The sequence below is a fragment of the Anastrepha ludens genome, chromosome 6 (genome assembly GCF_028408465.1).
Source record: "Anastrepha ludens isolate Willacy chromosome 6, idAnaLude1.1, whole genome shotgun sequence".
Lineage (NCBI taxonomy): Eukaryota > Metazoa > Arthropoda > Insecta > Diptera > Tephritidae > Anastrepha > Anastrepha ludens.
In genome coordinates, this window is record NC_071502.1 from 107,027,482 (window position 1) to 107,038,451 (window position 10,970).

The 10,970-nt window shown below is 42.3% G+C and overlaps 1 protein-coding gene across 1 annotated transcript; it reads right to left on the bottom strand.

The window, feature by feature from the left end:
* Positions 1-3,141: 3,141 nt before the first annotated feature.
* LOC128867221 (uncharacterized) lies at positions 3,142-8,539 on the bottom strand. Its single transcript, XM_054108323.1, has 2 exons — positions 4,940-8,539; positions 3,142-4,881 (listed from the first exon to the last, which is right to left on the bottom strand). The coding sequence occupies exons 1-2, from the start codon at positions 8,537-8,539 to the stop codon at positions 3,142-3,144; spliced, it is 5,340 nt and encodes a 1,779-aa protein (XP_053964298.1).
* Positions 8,540-10,970: the final 2,431 nt, after the last annotated feature.

Sequence of the window (10,970 nt, forward strand, 5' to 3'; positions counted from 1 at the left end):
TTTTCATAGCTTTTTTTGAGGAGTAGTTCTTGTTACTCATATGGGATTGAAGTCCACGGAAAAGATGATTATCACAAGGTGCAATATTCGGAGAGTATGGTGGATGCGGCATTAGCTCCCATCCGAGCTCGTTTAGCTTGCTTAATGTTTGCCTTGAGGTGTGAGGTCTTGTGTTGTCGTGGTGAAACAAAACTTTGCGTCTATTCACTAAAGACGGTCGATTCTTTTAAGTGCCTTATTCACCAGTCATCGTCTGGTTTGGTTCCAGAAGTTCATAATAAGCAATACCGGCCATATCCCACCAAATAGACAGGATAATCTTCTTGGGGTGAAGACTATCTGTACGGGCTGGTTCTGGTGTTCAATCTTTATCTTATCATTGGCGTTTGCGAATAGGATTATTGTAAAGGACCCGTTTTTCATCACCAGTAACGATACGGTTCACAAAACTTTCAAGCCGTTGCAGCAGCTGAGAACACACATTCACTCTCTGCTCAAGGTTGGCGACAGAAAGTCTATGCGGAACCCATTTTCCCAGCTTTCAAACCTTTCCCAACTGAACTGTTCCATGCGATGAATTTAACCTCTGAGCTATCATATCGACTGTCAAATTTGGCTCAGCTTCTACGAGTTCGAGCCAGGCGTCGGAGTTAAAGACTTCAGGACGACCAGCGCGCGGGGCATCCTCCACATCGCAGTTAAAAAACAAAAATAAATAATTGGCGCGTACACTTCTGTTAGGTGTTTGGCCAAGCTCCTCCTCCTATTTGTGGTGTGCGTCTTGATGTTGTTTCACAAATGGAGGGACCTACAGTTTCAAGCCGACTCCGAACGGCAGATATTTTTTTGAGGAGCTTTTTCATGGCAGAAATACACTCGGAGGTTTGCCATTGCCTGCCGAGGGGCGACCACTATTAGAAAAATGTTTTTATTAATTTTGCTTTCACCGAGATTCGAACTAACGACCTCTCTGTGAATTCCGAATGGTAATCACGCACCAACCCATTCGGCTACGGCGGCCGCAGTTACCACTTCGGAATTTTGAAAACTACTTTTGCGCAATCCTTACACTCACGGTATCCTCTCCGTGAACAGTGTTTATTTCTGCAGCAGCAGTTGTTGTGTTTTTACCTCTTTTATAAAAAATACAAAATATACCTCTTACGCGTTCGAAGATTCCATTTTATTTTATTTTTTAACGAACTTATGGACTGACCTCATACTTATATATATCGCTTGATTCATATGAATTAATTTCGAAGATTTAGATACTTACAGTCAGTCTCCTATTCTTAGCTGAATTCAAAGTTGAGCTAGATCTCAATTTTGAGATTTTTCTTGTGATAATATTTCATGATTTCATAATATTTCAAAAAGGTGTTAACGGGTGGTTTTTGTGTTAAAACATTGGCTTATGCTTTGACGTTTTGGGAAAAGTAAAATTAGTAGCCTCGGTCCTGATCTCGGTATTGCGGGATTGACATGCCTAATGTCTGCCTTGTTTGGAAAGAGAAATTAATTATTTTGTGACAGGTGTTTATTTTCATGTCTCTATATAAATATGCATGTACAATTGTGTTCACAGAAATATCAGGACTTTGGACTTAGTACTTTATGTACTACAAAAAAAAACAGAGCTGCAGATTAGAGCCATTGCTTACCTTGGGGCATCATACCATCAATGAAGAGCTTAAAAGTGCAGGCCTGAGGCTAAGAGATATAAGCTGGCACCAAACAATAGGGCTACACTAGGCTAAGGCCTTATTGGGAGGATAAAATCCTTCTGTATAGACTCGAGATATGGTTCAGCGATCCCTGTCGGTTTTTGGATCAGTCGTCAGATACTAGTTGAAGAATTGAGCTTTAAACAGCTGAGTAATCCCGATACCGAACTAGGAATTCCGACAATAATATCCCTAATGTGCACCTGCTGGAGAACATAAATTAATTGGCAACAGAAGCTTGTTTTCATGTATTTATTTAAAGATACACGTATAGTAACGTGCAGAAAAATAGTAGTACGTTTCATAATTGCAAAGTTAAAAAAAATATCTTATATATGTAATCTTCTAATTATGCTTTTTGAAAGGGTTAAATGAAATAAAAACAGATACATTTCTAATGAAATGAAATGAAATTAAAAAAATAAACACGTCAACATTTACGAGTAAAAACTAGAATTAAAAAATTTTCAAAAATTTAACTAATATAATATATAATTTTAATTTAAATTGTTAAATAAAAATGCATAGGTGAAACTATAAAAAAAGGTTGTACATCGATATTTATTTTTAGAATGAACTCGTGGCTGTGGTTGTTGTTGTTGTAGCAGCTTACTAAACCTTATCAGTGGAATGTAGTTACCGGTTGCCTTCGTCTAGTTTATCCAACGGCAGGCCCATGAAACGTGCTGTTTCGACAGGTTGGGTCCAGGGAGAGAGAGGTGTTATGTGAGTAGGTTTAAAGGGGCATGTAAAAACGTGGTTAATATCGTGCGGAATGCCTTCATATGCTGGACATATGTTGTGTATGTCGGGGTCGGTTCTGGATAGGTAGGAGTTTAGTCTGTGACAGTATCTAGAACGTTATTGTGCCAAAATTACGCTGATGTCTCGGGCAAACTGAAGCTCTTCATCTGCTGTGGGTGGTGATGGGACGCCAATGACGGTGTTCAGAGGTCGGGAGCTTAGGATGTTGGTAAGTAGTTGTAGGTTCGTTTTGTCCGGGATCTCGTTAGAGTAGTAAAGGAGATGCCTCCTAATGTGGCTAAGAGGCGACTCAGCTTTTAGTAGGTGTGTTGTTCCGTCAATTGGCGGCCCGCAAATTAAAACAATACTTAAGTCCTGGTAGTTGTAGGCTGAAATCTTTATTTTTACAATTATTTTAAGTTTAATTATAAAAATGTATAAAACTTACATTTTGTTCGCTTGCGGCGCCTGTGCGCTCGAACAATGTAGAAATCAAAAGAATGAATTTGACGTTTGTATGAGGGAATGAGGAAATGACAAACAGATGAGTGCGATGGGTTGCCATCGCACTTTTCGCAACAAGCGTGAATGTAAAAGATTATAAATTAATCGATAATCGCAACATACCCCCTCTCGTAAATTTCCTACGAATTCTAGTAAGAAATTTACCAATTCAATTGTGACTAGTAACATCGAGTTTTGCTAATTTAATTACGGGTCGGGTGCACAGACCGTTTGCTAGTTTCACCACAGCGCTACGAGCCTCTCCGTCCTTTCCACGGTGGAGATCTATAACTATTCCTTTCGGCCACGAGTTCCTTTTCGCATTGTTGTCAACGATGACCACGACGTCGTTTATTTCGATAGGTCGAATCGGTGGGTGGAACCACTTAGAACGTCTAGTAAGGCACGGAAGATATTCTTGCATCCAACGCTTCCAGAATTGGTTAGCTAGCTGGTTTGAAATTCGAAAACATCGACGGAGAGCTGGCCCACTGTCGTCATCACAACCTGATTCGCGAATTCCGCTTGAGTTTCCTAACAAAAAGTGATTGGGCGTAAGTGCGTCATCGTCTGCAGTCTCCAAGGGCACATATGTCAGAGGTCTTGAATTAAGAATATTTTCAATGTCCGCTAAAGTGGCCCTTAGAACTTCTTCGTGCGTAATATCCATTAAAATTGATTTTGTTGACTGTATCATTCGCTCCCATGCCCCACCCATGTGAGGAGCCGAGGGCGGAATGAAGGACCACTCGATTTGGGGATGTCTTCTCTCTAGGTCATCGGATGACACCCTTTCTATCTCGCTGATAAGTGCTCGGCTGGCACCACGAAAATTTGTGCCGTTGTCTGACACAATGCGCTTCGGGACTCCTCTGCGGCACACGAACAATTTCAACATTAGCAGGAATGTCTCCGTCGACAACGACGCCGCGATCTCGATGTGGACGGCACGACTCGTCAGGTACGTAAATAACACGCCCCAACGTTTTTCACGCCGCCGGCCAACAGCTACGTCGATAGGGCCAAAATAGTCCACTCCTGTAAACGTGAATGGCCTTGTAAATGGTGACAGTCGTTCTACAGGTAGACTTCCCATTTGAGGTGGTTGCGGCTTAGCTTTACGATTGCGACACATTTGGCATCTTTTGGCGCACTCTTTTACCATCGATCGCAAAGCACCGACGCAGTATCGCTGGCGCATCTCATTGACAATAATCTCATTATGATGGTGGTGAAATTTTCTATGGTAGAAATCAATTATCAAACGCGTTACTGTATGATTTTTCGGCAGTATTACAGGTCGCTTCACATCGACTGCTACTCCTTCTAAGAAGTCGATTCGACCTTTCACGCGAAGAATCCCAACCTCGTCCAGATACGGCGACCATTTATATATAGCAGACTGCCGTTGAATATTTTGACCGTGTTGTAGGCTTTTGACTTCTTCGCTAAACGCATTTTCTTGGCTTACGGCAATAAGAATTTGCTCTGCTGCTTCAATATCGCGCAATTCGAAAAGTTTTAGTAGCGAACGTGGCGTAAACTTCAAGATCCGGCGCAGGAAACGCAGAACAATTTGTTGTGTGGAAAGCAGTCTCTCCCATGTGCTAAACCTTCGTACGTCTGGAGAAATTACTGACAGGGTAGGGGACAATGGTGTACTTGTACTTATGTGATGCAGCTCTGCTGTAGTGCCTACTAGCTCCCCTACAGGCCAACTAGATTCGGGCTGGGCTAAGAACTTTGGCCCTCGAAACCAGCGTGCATTGTCGTCAAAATGGCGAACGTCGGACCATTTTGTGCCCTCATCAGCGATGTTTTCAGAAGATGGCAACCACCTCCACTCTTTAGCGCTGGAACCCTCAAGAGCCGACACGTAACGCAACAAATTGATGGAACTTTCTTGCATCTGAACGCACCCAGCATATCACGTTTTTCGAATCTGTCCAAAAAATTCTACGGCTTACCTGAACAGAAAGTTGCTTGCCTATAAAAACTGCCAACCGCAGACCCAGAACTGCTGCCATTAACTCCAACCTCGGTATTGAAATGGGCTTCAATGGTGTGACCCTTGTCTTCGAAGCCAGCAATGAACAGTTCACGGCGTTACCAACTTCAGCACGCAAATACGGCACAGCAGCATAAGCGTTGATACTTGCATCCACGAAAATGTGCAACTGGTTACTCTGGCTACAGCTGGAAAGTAAGTAGCACCGAGGAATTTTGACGTTGTTTATCGAAGAAATTCTTTTCAACCAGTTCCACCAGTTACTGCGATCATCCTCTCTGATAGGCTCGTCCCAATTAACACCTGAACGCCAAATGTCCTGTAGAATGATTTTTGCTTGTATGATGACATACCCGAGCAGTCCAAGGGGATCGAATATTTTCATGATTGTACGCAAAACTTGTCGCTTCGATGGAAATGTGTGCTCATCAAAAACTTCTTTAGGAAACTTTTCCACAAAGGTAAGCTCATCCGACGCTGGTAACCACCACATTCCAAGCACCTTTTCGATAGTAGCTTCAGGCTCCTCAAAACATCTGGATAGCAGCGTGCTGTTAGCAGAGAGTGCAGTCAAAGTTTTCTTGGAATTGGATACCCAGTTTCGCATCTCGAAACCTCCTTCGTTATGGATCCAGCGAACAACAGTAGCCAAACGCGATAACTCTTCCTCATTGTCTGCACTCTGAAGCCAATCATCGACGAAAGTGTTACTTATAATGGCTTGTACAGCTTCGGGGTAATTTTCGGAAAAACGTTGTGCATTTTGGTTTTCTACGTAGTTCGCTAGCGAAGGAGAACACGAAGCGCCGAAAGTCAACACACACATGGCATATACATCTGGCTGCCGATTAGACTCACCGTCGCGCCATAAAAACTTCTGCGCCACTTGGTCCTCTTTGGCTACCTTAATTTGGTGAAACATCTCGCGTAAATCTCCGCATATTGCAAAGGGCCTTTCGCGGAATCGAAGAAGAATACCCATCATCGAGTTTAGCTGATCAGGTCCTTTTAACAGCATGTTGTTAAGTGCAGTATTTCCAGCTTTGGCTGCAGCGTCCCATACCAATCTAGTTTTGTTTTTGTTAACGTTGAGCACCGTGAATATGGGAAGGTACCACGATCTGCCACCTATCGATGTTTCAAGTGACTCCAATTTGCGTATGTAACCCTTTTTCTTGTAATCGTCAATTTTGTCGACGATAAAACGGTGGAGTTCAGGATCCCGCTTCATCTTGGCTTCCAAGCACATTAGTCGACGGCGCGCCATAGGAAGTGAATCGGGTAAATCGACGACGTCTTGTTTCCATAGCAATCTTGTTTCCCACCTCTTCTCTGTTGGCAAAAACTTGGTGAATTTTTCCATCAATTGTAAAGCACGTTCATCATCCTTTGACCGAAGCGGTTTAGCTGGCGCATAGACACCGATAGCGTCGATAGCAAAATACGCCTTCATCTGTTCGTCCATTCGGTCCCTGCCCGTAGGATCACAGCTGCAGATGTGGAGCACGCGGGGCATCACTGCGTGTTCAGATGTGTCTCGACCATAAACGGTCCATCCCAGCCGGCATCTAGCAGCAATCAGGTTGGAGGTGCTACTCTTCTTAACTTCAATTGGCACACAGACTTTCGCGTTGTCGACTCCGATAAGAATCCGAGCCCTAGCACCGTTATATGGTAGTATAGGTAGACCTTTGAGATGGGCATGCTTCTCCATGGTATCGCGGTCCAATGTTTGAACAGGCAGGCCTAAACGAGCAATAGTGCGTACGCCTCTTAACAAGTAGTTTGGAGAGCCCAACTGTGTCGATGCGATCTCAAAACTTACAAACTTGGAGTTATTTTCGCTTTGAGTAATTTCGTTAGTCCATCGCAGACACAACGCCTCGGACGGCCCGTCCAATTCAAGGTAATCTGCAAGCTCGTTTTCAATTAAAGTACAAGACGCGCCTTCGTCGATGAGTGCATATGTGTCAACAGATTTGGATGCGTTACGAACAGTAACGGCGACGTACCTGAATAGCGAGTTCTTCTTCTCCTTTGGTGAGCCTGAATGACGTTCGTGGTATAGCGCTGTTTGCTCATGACCGACGTTGCTCTTAACGGGAACAGGTGTATGCAGAAGAGCGTTGTGTGCCATCTGGCAGCCGTCAACCCCACACCTATTCTTCAGATTGCATCGGCGAACATAGTGAGAATTGAAACAGCGTAAGCAAAGTTTTTTCTCTCGTACAAACAGCCATCGATCACTTCGCGAGAGCGCAGTAAATTCTGCACAGTCTGACAGCTTATGATTGGCACTACACTTTGGGCACATAGTCACCTTCGCGTTTACCTCTACATTTTTTGCCATAACTTCATGAACTAAAATTCTTGCCTTGTGGGAATTGCGGCCTTTCTTTACTTCAATATTTTCAAATGCAGATGTGGTTGTGGGTGGCTCACATCTTGTTACTTGACTCGCGCATGTAGCAAGCCCAAAAAGCCAATCGTCAAACACAGCAATGTCGACGCGACTGAGCGACATACGATAGCCGCCCCAATTGAGCCTTTGATCGCTTGGCAATTTGGCTACCAAGTCATTAAGCAACACAGGATCGTTTAAATAATCGGCCAGGCCTACCGCCTGGATTGTAGCGCGATAGTTTTGCACTGCAAGTGAAAATACTATGAGCGTTTCCAATTTATCGGCCCTAACTGCTGGCTCTTGTCTCAATTTCATCTGCATTGTTTGATGAATAATGTCAGGCCTACCATAAAGCATTCTCATTGTGTTGATTGCCAGACCTACTGTTGCTGGCATCATTAACCTACCACGCACCGCTTCGAGAGCTGGTCCCTTTAAGCACTTTTGTAGTCTGATCAGATTTTCTTGATCAGTGAAGCCACATCGCTCGGTAGACTGCTCGTAATTCGTGATGAATAGGGGCCAGTCCTCAGGCCTGCCGGAAAAGGTCGGTAAATCCTTGGTTATTACTTGCCTGCTGGAAATCTGCGTTGGTGTTAAATTGACGTCGGATGTGCTATATTGGCTGAAAACATTATAAGAGGGGTCACGCGTTTGGTTACACGATGACATAATGTTCGGCTGCATGAAAACAGAAGTATTCGGTGGTGGTGCCACGCGGCTATGCATATTCGTCTGTGAACAAAATGGCCGAAATGTATTGCCGAACGTTGGATAGGTTAGCGCGCTACAAGGCATGAAAGCCGAAGTGAGGTTAGGTATGTCACCATTAGCAATGCCGGGCCCACGCGTGCTTGTAAATGCATTGACTGCCGCGGTTTGAAACAGCGGTGCACTGGTACTATATACCATGTAGTGCGGTTGAGTTCCATGAACTGATGTTATCATGGATGCGTTGTTCACGCCCGGTACTGTAAATGTGGAAGGGTGAGTAGTGGGCGTTGATGCGTGACAATACGGTGCACTACCAGCTGTGAATGTCGATCCAATTCCAGTTGCTGTGTCGTTGCTAGGCTTGTCAGCCTCACCAATGGTCGCCGCCGGTGGTATTTCACTGCCTTCCATAAGTACGCTAATATGTTCGGAGTCTTCCATTTCCGAACTTCGATGGCCAAGGGAACTTCAGAATCCAAAGAAAAATATTTGTTTCCGAAACAAAATATTTCAGAATGTTGTTCCGTCAATTGGCGGCCCGCAAATTAAAACAATATTCAAGTCCTGGTAGTTGTAGGCTGAAATCTTTATTTTTACAATTATTTTAAGTTTAATTATAAAAATGTATAAAACTTACATTTTGTTCGCTTGCGGCGCCTGTGCGCTCGAACAATGTAGAAATCAAAAGAATGAATTTGACGTTTGTATGAGGGAATGAGGAAATGACAAACAGATGAGTGCGATGGGTTGCCATCGCACTTTTCGCAACAAGCGTGAATGTAAAAGATTATAAATTAATCGATAATCGCAACAAGGTGTCTTCAGAGGTGAAACTCGCAGTAACACCCAAGCATAAACTATTTGTTGAGCATTTCATTGAGCTCCTTGACAGGCAGCATTAATGCCTCGTTGTGTAGGTGTAGGGGGACAGCAAGAGGCAACCCGTGACTGTTCTCATTGTAGTATTTTGGCATGTTTGAAGCTTATTCCACTGCGAATCACTACTTTCAGGCGACCAGACAGGCGCAGTAAAGTTCATAACTAGCAGGCCAATTACTTTAAATGCCGCCAATGTTTTCTTTGTCCTTGCCCCATTTTCTGTCTTCTTGCTGGCAGTGATTTGAGGACCTTGTTGCGGTTTCGGACTTTAGTAGCAATTGCGCTTGTGGAGAGTAAACTATCGAAGGTGATTTCCAAAACTTTGGGGTTGCTTACTGTCGGTTGTGGTGTGTCATCGACTTTGACTTAAAGCTGTAGTTTGACCTCCTTTATCCAGGTGGTAAAGAGGGTTACCGTGGATTTATTGGGGAAAGTTGGAGATCCCTCGCAGTGAAAATGCGAGACTAATGAGGTAATCAATAACTTTTCAAACGCACTCGTCTTCCATTTAGCTTTGCACACTTCCTTTCATTTCGTCATGAATAAGTAAATATTTATTGGCATTTGAGTTTGTCAATTTATCAGGTTATTTAACTGTATGTCTGTTAACCTTCTTGGTACCGACTTATCGTTGTTTTCTTATCTCCTACCACTATAAGCAACAACAAGACTCTATGCTTTGACATTCTGAACCCTTTTGAGTGAAAGTTAGCTTCGAAAATTTAATACATGCCGCCTAAAATGTAATTAACTGGGTTTGTAATAAAATAGCGTTTAGCGGAGATGTTGATGAATAGGATTTGTGAACACTCCTTCGCTATTAACTTACTGCCACTTTTGAGAGCGCGAATTGATTAGAAGCGTTAATTGATTGGCTGTATAGTTGATTGTGCAGCAGTTTTTATAGAGCGAAATTTGTATACTGCTGGTGTTGCTGTTCTTAGACGCTTATTGCCGATTGACTTTGATTGATTATTTTGTCTTTTAGTTAAAGTTTGAATTAAGCTGCATTTGTGTGAGTGTTTTCCTATCTATTTTATATGCAGACTTTCCTTGTTCGCGCAAAATTAATTAACATAAGCGCTTTGGGTTTTCGGGTTACTTTGAGTAGGATTTCTGGATTTCTGGATGACTGAATGTAAGATAAATGCGAAATAAAGCAACCGATTTTACATATATTGACAGCACATACGTTTCGAAAGGGTTAACCAGGCAGTGAATAGGTGAGAGACATAACGGTTTTAGGAGGAAGGTGAAGGAAGACACGACCTGCTTGAAAGCATGCAAATGACTAGAAAAATTTTCAAAAAAAAAAGTTATATAAAAATTTAGAGGAGAGTGGTACAAATATATAAATTGAATTAGAAAAATAATTGAAAAGGTTAGATTAGTGCATCGACTTTATACCTATGATTAGACTTCGGACTACTATTTATTCCACAATTTTAAGATAAAGCTGACGTGAAAAAGACAAAGACGAGTAGATGGTTACAGAAATGCATGGCTATTTTTCACACTTCGAGAAATCTTATTATTCGGAAGGGATCAACAAGCTAGAATAGCGTTGGATGAAGTGCATAAACCAAAACGGGGACTAAAAAAAAAAAAAAAATACCAGTCTAACGGTTAGACGCAATAGAAGTGAAACCTTCCGTAAAACAAACTGAGAGAGAATAAGACGAAAGCAGCATTAGGAGCAAGATAATTATAGGTTCATTATAATATTGCTATAAAGTTCATATTTTATTTTCTTCATTTTATTATTATTCATCCTCAATGTTTTCAATTTCAACAAATGATACGAGTGGCTTATGATAGCTAAAATATGATACAAATGCTTTGGTTTCGATGTTGTCAAAAAAAATACCCAAACGGACCGAAGAAACAGACTTACAAATTTCTTCCATTTTCGTCTACTTGTATTCATATAGAAATGTATGTCTCTTCCCACCAAAGCTAAATGTATTAGTATATTTCTTCTTGTATTTATTCA